Raw genomic sequence first — 16203 nt, forward strand, 5'->3', positions numbered from 1 at the left:
TTGTGATGGTTAAATTATTTTTTCCATACTCATGCTATTTCAAAGCTTGAAATGTGCCTTCCCTATATACTCTGTTTTTCTTCTGTGCCCTGTACCTATTCTTTCCCCAGATAAAAAAAAATTATTGAAATCCCATCACCATTAGTCTTTTTCTTCTCCAATCTCCAGGCATTTCGAACTCAAGCTTGGTGACACAATAATAGTCAATGATCTATCTTTACCCTTTCTGCTGTTTTTTGATATTAAGAATCAAAGTAACAGAAATTAAGTTGTAGTAACATGATCATGGCTGATCTTCTGCTTCAACTTCCAAATTTCTGCCCATTTCCTATATTTCTCAAGTGCCCGAGGGTTACAAAATTTGTCTCTTCCAGCCTTGTATTTACTTTAAAAAAAAAAAAAAAAAATGTTTTTTATTGAATTTTTGCAGAGTATATTTTGCCGTTATTTACACCGGGTATGAGACATATAAGTACGCATCCGTTCGCGCCGGCGAGGCACTTCCGGAGGGCAATCCTCGAATGGGTCTGGTGCCGGTGTTGCCCCCTGCCACCTTGGCTCTCCTCTATTGTTCCCTGTCTCTCTTCCCCCCCCCCCCCCCGTAGTTCGTCTTTCCTTCCTCTTAGAATGAGTTGTGTCCCCACCCCCCCCCCCCCCACACATTCTATTTCCCTCTCTCATGCTTTGGCTGCTTTCCCCTGCTCCCTAGCTATTCTTCTCCTTGTTTGTTGGCCACAAACAAGTCCCGGAACAATCGGGTGAATGGCTCCCACGTTCTGTGGAAGCCGTCGTCTGACCCTCTGATGGCGAATTTATTTTTCTCCATTTGGAGGGACTCCAAGAGGTCGGACAGCCAGTCTGCAGCCTCAAGTGGTGCTGCTCCCGCCATCCGAACAGGATTCTACGTTGGGCGATCAGGGAGGCAAGGGCATCTGCCCTCCTCCCCAGAAATAGATCTGGCTGGTCTGACACCCCGAAGACCGCCACATTCGGGCATGGCTCCACTCTCGCCCCCAACACTTTGGACATTGCCTCGAAGAAGGCAGTCCAGTACTCCACATGTCTGGGGCAGGACCAGAACATGTGGGCGTGGTTGGCACCGTTCACATCTGTCCTCCACCTCCGGGAAGAACCTACTCATACGGGTTCTTGTTAAGTGGGCTCTATGTACCACTTTTAGTTGCGTCAGGCTAAGCCTTGTGGAGGTGGAGTTGACCCTATGCAGTGCTTCGCTCCAGTATGATGTCGGCCCCTTCTACCAGTCGGTCATACATGTCGCTACAGTTTCCTCTCTAATATGCTTGTGTCCAGTAACTCTTTCAGTAATGTCTGTCTGTCGTGGCGGTTGTGGGTACACCCTTGTCTCCTTTTGTAGGAAGTTTCTGAGCTGCAGATACCTTAGGTCGTTCCCCCTGGTCAGCTGAAATTTCTCTGTCAGTTCGTCCAGTGTTGCAACCCTGCCATCGGTGTATAGGTCCCTGACTGTCAGTATCCCCATGTCCTGTCTCCACTTTTTGAAGGTGGCGTATACGAACGCCATGATTAGTTTGTCTACTGCTTTGGAAAAAGGCCCCCCCCCCCCCCCCCCCCCCCCCCCCCCCCCCCCCCCCCCCCCGTGCGGGGGCCCAGTCAGCCTGGCTCGCGCACCCGGGCGTGCGTTCTTCGTGGGGGGAACGGGATGCGACTATGTTCTCTTCCCCCCCCCCCCCCTCCGGAGCTACTCTGTGTGCGACCGCTCCTCTCTGCCTCCGGAAGTCGAATTGCCTTGAATTTGCGATGGAGAGTAGTTAACTTCCTGGGATAGAACATTCTACTGATTCACAACCCTTCAAGTGAAGAAATCTTTCCTCACCTTGATTGTAAACGATCAACCCTTATCTTAGATTGTGTCTAACCTATAAAGCCTCTTCAGAATCTTGTATGTTTGTTATGTTTGGACTTCCAAATAGTCCAATTTACTCAGTTTCTCTTCTCAGGAACCAATTTAATGAACTTGGTTGTACTCTCTTCAAGGCAGGTATATCCTTCATTCAATATAGAGACAGAAACTGCGCACTGTACTCCAGGTGTGGTCTCACCAAAGCTTTATAGAATTGTAGCATCCTAGAATGGAGGCCATTGGATCCTCGGCATTTGTTAGATTTTAGAATCTTAATTTATTTATAAAACCTCTTACAATAAATTTCTATTTTCATGGCTAGTTTACTTTCAAATTCTACTTTTTCTCCCTTATCAACTCTTTTGTCACTCCTCGCTGGTTTCAAAACCTCCAATCCTCAGGCTTATTACTATTGTTTGCAACATTATAAGCCTCTTTTAAAAAAAATAATACTTCCTTAACTTGCCTAGTTAGTCACAGATGAATCTTTCGTACTGAGTTTTTGTCTTTTAAAAAAACATGTTTTTTGTTGAAATTTTGCATAATTTCTTTAAATGTTTCCCACTGTTTATTTACCACTATACCTTTTAGCCTTTTTACCCAATCAATCATTGGCAGTTCTGCCCTTAGTGCCAATGTAATTGGCTTTGTTTAAGGTCCTAGTTTTAGACTTACACGTGCCACTCTTATTCTTAATATGGAATTCAAATGTATTATCACTTTTACCCTGGAGGATCTTTTGCTATGACATTATAAATTAACCCTGCCTTATTACACAGTACAAGAAACAAAATAGTTCTCTCCCCAGTTGGTTTCACAACATACTGTTTTAGAAAGCTGTCATGAAAAGCATTTTACAAGCAAGCCTTTGCCAATTGATTTGTCCAACCTATAGAAGATTCAAGTTCTCCATGATTATTACATTGCCTTTGTTACAAACTTCAATTTTTATTTTTGATTAAGGCTGTGATTTACGGTTTAACTATAAATTACTCCCACTATTACTGGTTTTCACCTATACTGATTCCATTTCCTGATCTTCTGAGCTGGGATCCTTTCAACTTACATTGGAGGCGGTTGCATAGTAGTATTGTCACTGGCCTGGTAAACAAGAGAACCAGAGTAATGCTGTGGGGGACGAAAGATAAAATGCTGGAAAATCTCAGAAGGTCTGGCAGCATCTGTAGGGAGAGAAAAGAGCTAACGTTTTAAGTCCAATGACTCTTTGCCAAAGCTCAATGCTGTGGGGGACCAGGTTCAAATCCTGCCACTACAGATGGTGAAATTGAAGTCAATAAATTCTGGAAATAAAAGTCTAAAGATGACCACTGTCAATTGTTGTAAAAACCCATCTGGGTAACATGGTGGTGCAGTGGCTGGCACTGCTGCCTACGGCGCTGAGGACCTGAAGACCCTGGTTTGATCCCAGCCCCGGGTCACTGTCTGTGTGGAAATTGCAAATTCTCCCCGTATTTGTGGGGGTTCCCCCCCACACAATCCAAAAGATGTTTCCCCCCCACATCCAAAGATGCAGGTTAGATGGATTGGCCATGCTAAATTGCCCCTTAATTGAAAAAAAAAATTGGGTATTCTAAATTTATTTTAAAAAACCCATCTGGTTCACTAATGTCCTTTAGGGTAGGTAATCTGCTGTCCTTACCTGGTCTGGCCCACATGTCCATATTCACAGCAATGTGGTTGACTCTTAACTGTCCCTCAAGGGAAATTAGGGATAGGCAATAAATGCTGGCCCAGCCTGCGACGCCCACATCCCATGAACGAATAAAAAAATGTTATCTTTTATTATCGGGCTGCTGTTCATCTGTTTCTGTTCTGCCTGACTTTCCAAAATGTTGTGCACCTTGAAAATTTTATTTCCCAACTTTGGTGATGTTTTGGGCCTGCCCTTCATTTAGATTTCTCAGTGCATGGAAATTGTTCAAAGATATGTTTTGAGTGATAATTTAAAATGTATTTGCATCTGCGTTTATACTAAAAGGAGTGTTTTTTTTCTTGGTAGCTCCTCTGTTATTGAGCAGTCTGGTAATTCACAGAAGAGCAGAGCCACAAGAAGAGGCAGGTTTCTAAAACCAAAACCCAACCTCAGTAAAACCACTCCTAGAAGCCATGCTGAAAAGCTCCATTCTGTTACACAGAATAGAGCAATGCAGAACTCTGCAGAACCATCTGGAACAACATTGCAGAACAGAAAACATAGTAAGCAAAATAGAGAAGAGCCTACATTGATTAAACATTTTTTTCTCCAAACAAAAAAAAAATTGACGTTAACTAGATAGAAACTTGATGGTCCGAGGACATCATTGACTCTTTGGGTTTACAATTGCATCCGTGTATGTGGGTGAATATAGTGAAGCGTAAGTTAACATTAATTTAAAGACATGTAATATAATTGGAGTGAGTTACTACATTGGTGAATTATTTTTAAATACAAATTATCTTTTAAGTGTATACCTGATACTGCTATCAACTTTTTAAAGAAAAAGTAACCGTTACTTGTTTGTAGTTGTCGGTTTCATTTGTGATGTAAAGCAATTATGAAGGAAGCTATAAAAATTACGGGTTTGAAATAATTGCTTTAAAATTAAACTGATGCAGTGCCTTTTCCAAGTCTAAAATGTGATAAACTTGGCACTTGAAATACATGATTTTTGCTGCTGTTAAATAATATAATATGCCTGGCACTATTTCTAGTGTCGAAAATTTTGTGCAAGAAATGGGAACAATATGATTTTTGCTTGCAGGTAATGAAACAAAGGTGAATCTTGATGACCCCTTGCAGCTTCATCTGATCGCAGTGGAAGGTGATGAACAAAACCTGGCCATGGAGCAAGTTTCAGCTGAGCAACCAAATGATAAGGTATCAATACCTGAAGAACAAGACAACTGTGTGGGAAATAAAGAACATGTAAGCAAGACTGAACATCGCTGTGACAAATTTTCATTACCTGAGCAACAAGACAATTGCACAGGACATGGAAAACAACAGAGTAGAGCTCAGCAACTGGATGACGAGGCTCAGTCTGTGGTTGTACAGTTATCAATACCTGAGCAACAAGACATTTGTATGGGGCATGGAATACAACTGAGTCGAACTGGGAATCTGGATCATGAGGCTCAACCTATGGATGCTCAGTTATCAATACCTGAGCAACAAGATAGGAGTGTGGGGCGTGGAAAGCAACTGAGTAGGACTAAACATCTTGATGATGAGACTCAGCCTGTGGGTGTACAGTTATCAATACCTGAGCAAGAAGATATAAGTGTGGGACATGGAAAGCAACTAAGCACTAAACATCTGGATGATGAGGCTCTGCCTATGGATGTACAGTTATCAATACCTGAGCAAGAAGATATAATTGTGGGACATGGAAAGCAACTAAGCACTAAACATCTGGATGATGAGGCTCAGCCTGTGGATGTACAGTTAACAATACCTGAGCAACAAGATATTTGTGTGGGGCATGGAATACAACTGAGTTGGACTGGGAATCTGGATGATGAGGCTCTGCCTATGGATGCTCAGTTATCAATACCTGAGCAACAAGATAGTAGTGTGGGGCGTGGAAAGCAACTGAGTAGGACTAAACATCTTGATGATGAGACTCAGCCTGTGGATGTACAGTTATCAATACCTGAGCAACAAGACAAATCTGAGGGACGTGGAAAGCAACTGAGTAGGACTTGGAATTTAGATGATGAGGATCAGCCTATGGATGCTCAGTTATCAATACCTGAGCAACAAGATAGGAGTGTGGGACATGGAAAGCAACGGAGTAGCACTAAACATCTGGAAGATGCGGCTCAGCCTGTGGATGTACAGTTATCAATACCTGAGCAACAAGACAAATATGAGGGACGTGGAAAGCAACTGAGTAGGACTGGGAATCTGGATGATTTGGCGCGGCCTGTGGGTGTACAGTTATCAATACCTGGGCAACAAGATGAGGGTGTGGGACATGGAAAGCAACTGAGTAGGACTGAACATCTGGATGATGAGGCTCAGCCTGTGGGTGTACAGTTATCAATACCTGAGCAAAAAGATATATCTCTGGGACATGGAAAGCAACTAAGGACTAAACATCTGGATGATGAGGCTCAGCCTGTGGGTGTACAGTTATCAAGACCTGAGCAACAAGATAAATGTGTGGGGCATGGAAAGCAACTGAGTAGGGCTGGGAATCTGGACAATGAGGTTCAGCCTGTGGGTGCACAGTTATCGTTACCTGAGCAACAAGATACGGGTGTGTGGCATGGAAAACAACGGAGTAGGATTGAGAATCTGGATGATGAGGCTCCGCCTGTGGGTGTACAGTTATCAATACCTGAGCAACAAGACAAATGTGTGGGACTTGGAAAGCAATTGAGTAGTGCTCAGCATCTGGGCAATCAGGCTCAGTCTGTGGTTGTACAGTTATCAATACCTGAGCAACAAGACATATGTGTGGGACTTGAAAAGCAACTAAGGACTAAACATCTGGATGATGAGGCTCAGCCTGAGAGTGTGCAGTTATCAATACCTGAGCAACAAGACATATGTGTGGGACTTGAAAAGCAACTAAGGACTAAACATCTGGATGATGAGGCTCAGTCTGAGAGTGTGCAGTTATCAATACCTGAGCAACAAGACATATGTGTGGGACTTGAAAAGCAACTAAGGACTAAACATCTGGATGATGAGACTCAGCCTGTGGGTGTACAGTTATCAATACCTGAGCAACACAACAAATCTGAGGGACATGGAAAGCAACTGAGTAGGATTGAGAATTTGGATGATGAGGCTCAGCCTGTGGATGTACAGTTATCAATACCTGAGCAACACGCCAAATCTGAGGGACATGGAAAGCAACTGAGTAGGATTGAGAATTTGGATGATGAGGCTCAGCCTGTGGATGTACAGTTATCAATACCTGAGCAACACGACAAATCTGAGGGACATGGAAAGCAACTGAGTAGGATTGAGAATTTGGATGATGAGGCTCAGCCTGTGGATGTACAGTTATCAATACCTGAGCAACAAGACATATGTGTGGAAGATGAAGAGCAAATGAGTAGAACTAAGCACTTGGATACTGGAACTGAGCAGCTGAGTAACAGGTGAAAGAGGATAATAGTATAACATCTAAAGTGTTATGTGGGCATGTTGTTAAATACCTGTCCCAGGGCATGGTAGTACAAACCTAAGGAATATTTTTGTGAAATAGAATGCATATTGATATACATATTAGTTTTGGTGCTCATACTAATGCAAAATATTTCTTCAGAGTGCTCCCAGAACGTGATCAACCACAGGCAACAAATCAAAGTCCGGAAGCACGAGATGGATTTTACTCCTCTGCATGCTTCACACAATCCACATCACACTCATGTGAGGCCGCTGATGCAGGGCTGTCTATAGAGGCTCCAGAAATGACTACAGAACTTTCATATGTTAGTTACTCCCAAAAGGTATGCATTATCCGTTGCAAAACTAACATTCATCCACGTCAAAATTATTTTTTAAAAGTTAATTCCAGGAATGAGGTTGTACCTGAGGCCAACCATTATACCCCAATTGCCCTTGAGACGGTATGGGGTGGGATGCCTCTTGAACATCAGTTCATGTAGTGAAAGTGCTCCCACGTTGCTATTGGGAACAGATTGCAGGATTTTGGCCCTGCAAAAATGAAGGAAATGGTGTTAGATTTCAAAATCAGGATAGCATGTGACTTGGAGGGGACATGTCAGTGATGCTTCCAAGAAACTGTTGTCTGTGCCCTGAGCAGTAAAGGCTGCAGATTTGGAAGGTTTTGTCGAGGAATCTTGGAGATTTGCTACGGTGCATTTTGCAGATGGTATGTACTGCAGCTTTACTGTGCTGGTGGTAAAATGGGATATCAAGCAAGCCTGTCCTCGATGATGTTGAACTTCTTGAGTGTTTTTGGAACTGCACGCATCCAGGCAGGTGGAGAATATTCCATCGCACTCTTGATTTCTGCCATGTTGATAGTGCACAGGCTTAGGGGAGTCAGGAAGTGAATCGTCCCCTGCAGTATTCCCAGCCTCTGACTTGCTGTTGTAACCATGGTATTTCTGTGTATGACGAGTTAAGTTTCTTGTCAATGGTGACCCCAGGATGTTGATGGTGGAACATTCAGCAATGGTAATGCCATTAACCGATAACAGGAGGTGGTTCGACTCTTGCTGGAGATGGTCATTGCCTGGCATCTGAATAGCACAAACGCTACTTGTCATTTATCAGCTGAACCCTGATGTTTACAATGGTTTTGCTGTATGTGGGCTTTTGCTGCTTCAGTATCTGAGGAGTTGCGAATGGAACTGAACACTGAAATCATCAGCAAACAATCCTGTCATCAAGTGGAAGGAAAAATCATTCATGAAGCAGTTTGTTAGTTTGCTTGTTAGTTTGTTATTTATAGCACAGAAGGAGGCCAGTCGGCCTGTCGTGTCTGCACCGGCCCCCAAAAGAGCACCCTAGCTAGCTAGTCCCATTACCCAACCCTATCTCTGTAACCCTCTAAGTTCATCAGTTTCAAATATATATCCAGCCCTCTTTTGAAATCTCATATCTCCATCACTCTCCCAGGCAGTGCATCCCAAACCATAACAACTCTCTGAATAAAGAAGTTTCTCCTCATCTCACTCCTAGCTCTCTTGCTGACCATCTTGAAATTGTGACCGCTAGTCACTGACATGCCAACTCGTGGAAACAGAATATTCTTATTTACTCTGTGAAAGTTGTTCAGAATTTTAAACACCTCAATAAGGTCGCTTTTTAATCTTCTCTGCTCCAAGGAGAACAAGCCCAATTTCTCCAATCTTTCCTTGTATATAAAATTCCTCATTCCTGGCATCATTCCAGTAAATCTCCTCTGCACTCTCTCCAGGGCTTTAACATCTTTCCTGAAATAAGGTGCCCAGAACTGAACACAGTACTCCAAATGTGCTCTGACCAATGATTTGTAGAGGTGTAGCATCACTTCCTTGCTTTTACGTGCTATGCCTTTATTTATAAACCCATGGATGCTGTAAGCCTTGACAACTGTTTCAACTTGCCTGGCCGCCTTCAGAGAATTATGCACTTGAACTCCGAGGTCCCTCTGCTCCTGTACTCCCCTCAAAGTTGTACCATTGAGCTTATATTGTCTCCCCATGTTTCTTCTACCAAAATGAATTACCTCACATTTCACTGCATTGAGGTTCATCTGCAGGTGTCAGCCCATTTGGCCAGCTTGTCAATGTTCCTCTGAAGTTCCTCAGCGTCATCCTCACAATTCACCATTCTCCCTTGCTTAGTATCATCTGCAAATTTAGAGATTTTGCCCACAACACCCATTCTACATCATTTATATAAATCAGAAAAAGCAAGGGTCCCATCACTGATCCCTGGAGAACACTACCTTTAACTCATCTCCAGTCTGAGAAATGCTCATCTATACATACCTTCTGTTTCCTATCACTTAACCAACTTCTAATCCATGCTGCCAACGACCCATCAACCCCAAATATTTTAATGTACTAACCACCCTGCCATGTGGCACTATATTAAATGCTTTCTGAAAGTCCAAATAAACAACATCCACGGCACCATCTTCATCCACTGCCTGTGTCACCTCGACAAAGAACTCAATTAAATGTCAGATATGACCTGCCCTTGACAGAGCCATGTTGACTGTCTAGTGTTAACTTAATTTTCTCTAAGTGTATATTTATCTGACCCCGTATTATGACCTCCATCAGTTTTCCCACTATTTTTTTTTATAAATGTTTTTTATTGAGTTTTCATATTTTATATATGACAAATTACAAATTATTAGAGAGAAAAAAAAAGAAAACACAAAAATTTAACATGAATATTTACAGGTAAGCATCTTCATAACAACAATTGTGGCCGCCCCCTTTAGCCAGCATACATATTTTACATTCACCAATATGGCCGAGGCACATGTTTATAGGCATTTATTTATAGTTTGGTTTTGGGCCTTGGCTTTCCATCAAACCCCCATAACGAACCCGTAAACCCCCCCCCCCCCCCACCCCCCCCCGGCTACCTTCCCCCGATTCCCGTCCATTTTCCCCTGATTCTTGGCCACCCGACTATTCTTCCTCTTGTACGTTGGCCACAAACAGGTCCCGGAACAGTTGCATGAATGGCTCCCACGTTCTGTGGAAGCCGTCGTCCGACCCTCGGATGGCGAATTTGATTTTCTCCATTTGGAGAGATTCCGAGAGGTCGGACAGCCAGTCTGCAGCTCTGGGCGGTGCTGCTGACCGCCAACCAAACAGGATTCTACGGCGGGCGATCAGGGAGGCAAAGGCAAGGGCGTCCGCCCTCCTCCCCAGGAATAGATCTGGCTGGTCTGAAACCCCGAAGACCGCCACTATCGGGCATGGCTCCACCCTCACCCCCACCACTTTGGACATAACCTCGAAGAAGGCTGTCCAGTACTCCACAAGTCTGGGGCAAGACCAGAACATGTGGGCGTGGTTGGCCGGGCCTCTTTGGCACCACTCACATCTGTCCTCCACCTCCGGGAAGAACCTACTCATACGGTTTCTCGTTAAGTGGGCTCTATGTACCACTTTTAGTTGCGTCAGGCTGAGCCTTGCGCACGTGGAGGTGGAGTTGACCCTATGCAGTGCTTCGCTCCAGAGTCCCCACCCTATCTCCATCCCCAGGTCGTCCTCCCATTTCCTTCTTGTTGCGTCCAGTACGGTGTCGTCCCTATCTACCAGTCGGCCATACATGTCACTACAGTTCCCTTTCTCTAGGATGCTTGCGTCCAGTAGGTCTTCCAGTAGTGTCTGTCGTGGTGGTTGTGGGTACGTCCTTGTCTCCTTTCGTAGGAAGTTTTTGAGCTGCAGGTACCGTAGCTCGTTCCCCCCAGCTAGCTGAAATTTCTCTGTCAGTTCGTCCAGTGTTGCGATCCTGTCGTCCGTGTATAGGTCCCTGACTGTCAGTGTCCTCCCGTCCTGTCTCCACCTTTTGAAGGTGGCGTCAGTCAGTGCTGGTTTGAACCTATGGTTGTTGCAGATGGGAGCCTTGTCCGACATTTTGTACAGGCCAAATTGCTGCCGCAGTTGGTTCCAGGATTGGAGGGTGGCTGTCACCACTGGTCTGCTGGAGTGTTTTTTGGGTGGGGATGGGAGTGCTGCCGTGGCGAGAGCCCGGAGGGAGGTTCCCATGCAGGAGGCCTCCTCCGCACGCACCGACTCGGCTTCTGGCTCCTGGATCCATTTCCTTACTCGCTTGGCTGTTGCCGCCCAGTGGTAGATTTGTAGATTCGGGAGGGCTAGCCCCCCCCTGGATTTTGTTTTTTGTAGGACCTTCTTTGGGATCCTAGCATTTTTACCCCCCCATACGAACGCCATGATAAGTTTGTCCAGCGCTTTGAAAAAGGCCTTGGGGATGTAGATCGGAATGGACCTAAACAGGAAGAGGAACCTGGGCAGTACGTTCATTTTGATCGTCTGGACTCTCCCCGCGAGGGAGAGCGGGAGTGTGTTCCATCTTTGCAGGTCCTTTTTAACTTCCTCCGTCAGGCTGGTGAGGTTCCATTTGTGGATCCCTTTCCAGTCATGGGCTATTTGGATCCCCAGGTAGCGGAATTTATGTCGGGCTTGTTTGAACGGCAGCCCCTTTAGTGCTGCCCCCCCCCCCCCTTGCGGGTGTACTGGGAAGATCTCGCTTTTGCTCATGTTGAGTTTGTAGCCCGAGAAGGCTCCAAACTCTTTCAGGAGCGTGATGATTCCGTCCATGCTGCTTTGTGGGTCCGAGATATAGAGGAGCAGATCATCCGCATAGAGTGAGACTCTGTGCTCTCTACCTCCCCTTCGGATCCCCCTCCAATTTTTTGCTGCCCTGAGCGCGATTGCTAGCGGTTCGATTGCTAGTGCGAACAGCAGCGGGGACAGTGGGCATCCTTGTCTGGTGCCCCTGTGCATCTGGAAGTATTGGGAGTTGGTATTGTTGGTCCGTACACTCGCCATGGGAGCGTTGTATAGGAGCTTTACCCAAGCGGTGAACCCTGTTCCCAGCCCGAACCGCTCCAGTACCTCTATGAGGTATTTCCATTTGACTCTGTCGGAGGCCTTTTCTGCGTCCAGGGAGACGATCACCTCTTGTGTTCTCTCCTCGGAGTGGGTCATTATCACGTTCAGCAGGCGCCTGATGTTCGCGGTAAGCTGTCTACCTTTGACGAAGCCCGTCTGGTCCTCTGTGACCACCTCAGGTACACAGTAGTTTTCCCACTATTGATGTCAAGCTGACAGGTTTGTAGTTTCCTGGGTTATCCTTTGCTTCTTTCTTAAACAGCGGCGTCACATTTGCAATCCTCCAGTCCCTGGGACTAATCCTGTGTTCAGGGGGCCTGGAAAATGTCTGCCAACATCTCCGCAATGTGCTCCCTTATCTCTCTCAGCAATCTAGGATGCATCCCACCCGGGCCTGCCGACTTCTCTACCTAGAGTGCTGGCAGTCTTTTTTGGCATCTTTTTTTTATCTATCACTATACTGTTCAGTGGCTCAACATCTTCATTTTCAAATGGGCCATTGTCATCTTCTAATTTGGTAATCGAAGCAAAGTACTCATCTCGTACCACTGCCATACCCTCCTCTTCAGTGAGCAGTTTATCCTGCTTGTCTCTAATGGGCCCCACGCTATCCCTCACGAATCTTTTACCATGGACAATCATTTGACAATGATTGGGCCCAAGATACTGCCCTGAGGAACTCCTTTATGATGTCCTGGGCCTGGATGTTTGGCTTTCACCAACCACAACCATTTTCTTTTGTGGTAGGTATGACTTCATTCAGTGGAAAGTTTCCCCCCTTGACTTCCATTGACTTCAAAATTATTTGGCTACTTGATGTCACACAGTCAAATGCTGCCTTGATGTCAAGGGCACACTTACCTCACCTCTGATTTCAGCTCTTTTGTCCATGTTTGAATGAAGATTGTCCTGGAGTCAAGTAGTCCTGGTGGAATCTAAACCAAGCATTGATAAGAGGTTATTGATTAATAAGTGCTGCCTGATGGTGCTACTAAAAACAATTGCCATCGTTTTGTTGATTATTGAGAATCAGCTGATGGGACGTTAAATGGTTTGACTTACTTCTGACAGGCAGAGTTGAGTAATTTTCCATTTTGTTGGGTAGCTCGCAATGTTCTGAATGTGCTGCAAGAGCTTGGCTAGATGTATGGCTAGTTCTCGGGTACAAGTGTTTAGCATGCAGCCGGGATGCTGTCAGGCCTCAAAGCCTTTGCTGTATCCAGCTGTTTCTTGATGTCACATAACTCAGAATGGCTAAGGACTGCCAGCTGTGATGGTGGGGACTTCTGAAATAGCCAGTTAACATCACTAAATAAACTGATCAGTAACATATTGCTGCGGGCTGGGGTTTTCTGTGTGCAAATTGCCTGCATTTCCTAAATTACAACAGTGACTAGACATCAAAAGCACTTCATTGGCTGCAAAGCACTTCGGAACTCCCAGAGGTCAATATGTATGCAGGACTTTCTTTTTAACTTTCATGATTGATCATCAACTCGGCATTTCTAGATGAAGATATTTGCAAGCTCGTCAGCCTTGTTCGTTACCCTCGCATACTGACCTGCAGTCATTGAGGATGGGGTGGTGGGGTTTGGGGGGGGGGGAGAGAGGAATGTTCATTGAGTTGTCTCCTCCCATTAGTTAGAACATAGAACATTACAGCGCAGTACAGGCCCTTCGGCCCTCGATGTTGCGCCGACCTGTGAAACCACTCTAAAGCCCATCTACACTATCCCCTTATCATCCATATGTCTGTCCAATGACCATTTGAATGCCCTTAGTGTTGGCGAATCCACTACTGTTGCAGGCAGGGCATTCCACGCCCGTACTACTCTCTGAGTAAAGAACCTACCTCTGACATCTGTCCTTGTTTAATTGTTAATTGTCTATCACTATACACAATTGAATATGGCTAGACTGGAGAGCCTCAGTCTGATCCATTTGTTGTGAGCTTGCTAAGCTCTGGCAATAGGGTATTGCTTCTGCTGTTTGATTGTTGTAACTTCACCAGGTCGGCATCTGATTTTCACGCATTTCTGCACTTCGCATTCAATCAGGGTTGGTAGCAATATAAGAGTGAAATGAAAATGAAAATCGCTTATTGTCACGAGTAGGCTTCAATTAAGTTACTGTGAAAAGGCCTTAGTCACCACATTCCAGCGCCTGTTCGGGGAGGCTGGTATGGGAATTGAACCATGCTGCTGGCCTGACTTGGTCTGCTTTAAAAGCCAGCGATTTAGCCAGTGTGCTAAACCAGCCCCTGAAATCGTTTATTGTCACAAGTAGGCTTCGAATGAAGTTACTGTGAAAAGTCCCTAGTCGCCACATTCTGGCGCCTGTTCGGGGAGGCTGTTACGGGAATCGAACCGTGCTGCTGGCCTGCCTTGGTCTGCTTTCAAAGCCAGTGATTTAGCCCTGTGCTAAAGAATATGCCAGGCTATGAGGTTACAAAATGTGGTTGAACGAAGTTTTATTGCTGCTGATGGTCCACAGTGTCTCATAGGTTCACAATTTTGAGTGCCTAGATCTGTTATGCATCTATCCCATTTAGTAATTGTGATGTTCACTGTTGGACCTATCAGGATGCTTTAAGAACGTAGTGTTAACAAAGAACATCAAGCTGAGTTATTGAACAAAGCTGATTTATTTAGACTATTAAATTAAAAATTCTAACCAGTCAACAAGGAATAAATTATACAAAAACGATACAATATCTCTTACAACAGAACTCTATGCTATGCACATAATCTATCTCACGCCGTACAATCTTCTCCCAGAATCCCAGGAGTCTCACAACATTTACATGATTGCTCTGGTGGTGAGAAGTATTATTATCTTTTTAAAAAAAAAACATATTTTATTACAAACTTGTATTAAAGAAGGTTACAGTAAATAAATAAACACCCCGGGAAACATACTTCCCAACAATCAGCTATACAGTTTGTACAGATTTTTCTCCTTTTTCACCCCCCGCCTCTCCCCATCACCCACTCCCTGCAACGACTAGCTCCTCAAACACGGTCACAAACATCCCCCACCTTTTCTCAAACTCCCCTGCTGAGCCCCTTAACTCATACTTTATCGTCTCTAACCGCAGGAAGTCATACAGGTCACTCAACCATGCTGCTACCCCCGGTGGCGATGCCGACCGCCATTCCAGCAAAATTTGTCGCCGTGCAATCAGAGAGGCGAAGGCCATGACATCGGTCTTCCTCCTCTCCATGAGCTCTGGCTTCTCCAATACCCCAAATATCGCTACCAAATGGTTTGGGTCCTCCACTATCCTGGCTAAGACCGCAAACACTCCTGCCCAGAATCTTCCCAATTTTTCGCAACCTCAAAACATGTGCGCATGATTCGCTGGACCCCACCCACACTTCTCACACTCATCTGCTACCCCTGAAAGAATCGACTTATTCTTGCCCGAATCATATGCACCCTGTGCACCACCTTAAACTGTATCAGGCTCATCTTTGCACAAGAGGAGGTCCCGTTTACCCTTCACAGTGCCTCACTCCATACCCCTGAATTGATCTCCATTCCCAACTCCACTTCCCATTTCTCCTTGATCTTCACCACCCGCTCGCCTCTCTGCTCCCCCAACCACTTGTATATATCCCCAATTCTTCCCTCCCCTTCAACATCCGGAAGCAGGAGTCGCTCCAGCAGGGTGTATCCCGGCAATCTAGGGAACCCCTTCCAGACCATTGGTGCAAAGTCCCTAACCTGTAGATACCTGAACTCGCTACCCCTCGGCAGCTGTACCCTCTCCCTGAGCTCCTCCAGACTGGCGAATCCTTCCTGCAAATACAAATCCCTCACCTTGACCTGTCCCGCTTCCCTCCACCTCCTGTAATTATTATCTTATTGTTAACCCTTTGTATTCCTTACAATACACATATTGTTATAGAAATGGTGGTGTGACAGAATATATTGATTTGTGTGGTTGCATTATAGTTGCATATTTTGAACTTTATCACTTTCTTAACTGTAACTGGGTCAAAGTCCTGGAACTTCCTTCCTAACAGCACTGTGGGCTTATCTATACCAATTCAAGAAGGCTGGTCAGCACCATCTTCTCAAGGGCAATTAGGGATGGGCAACAAATGTTGGCGTAGACAGTGATGCCCACATGCTGTGAAAGAATAAGTAATGCAAAAATATAATGGAGGATGTCTGCAGCATAGAAATGGGACCACCTCCAAAGGAACTGAGGAACAGCGGCCACTCTTGCATACCATCATGGACAGATA

The 16203-nt window shown here is 45.1% G+C and overlaps 1 protein-coding gene across 3 annotated transcripts in view; it reads left to right on the top strand.

The window, feature by feature from the left end:
- Positions 1–16203, top strand: part of LOC119970576 (transcription factor TFIIIB component B'' homolog) — a 120559-nt gene that overhangs the window by 58987 nt on the left and 45369 nt on the right. For all 3 annotated transcript variants that reach the window (XM_038805415.1, XM_038805416.1, XM_038805417.1), the window contains 3 exons: positions 3900–4096; positions 4642–6994; positions 7162–7345. In XM_038805415.1, coding sequence (XP_038661343.1) covers positions 3900–4096; positions 4642–6994; positions 7162–7345 — 2734 coding nt within the window. The remainder of the gene's footprint in view (positions 1–3899; positions 4097–4641; positions 6995–7161; positions 7346–16203) is intronic.

The sequence above is a fragment of the Scyliorhinus canicula genome, chromosome 8 (genome assembly GCF_902713615.1).
Source record: "Scyliorhinus canicula chromosome 8, sScyCan1.1, whole genome shotgun sequence".
NCBI lineage: Eukaryota > Metazoa > Chordata > Chondrichthyes > Carcharhiniformes > Scyliorhinidae > Scyliorhinus > Scyliorhinus canicula.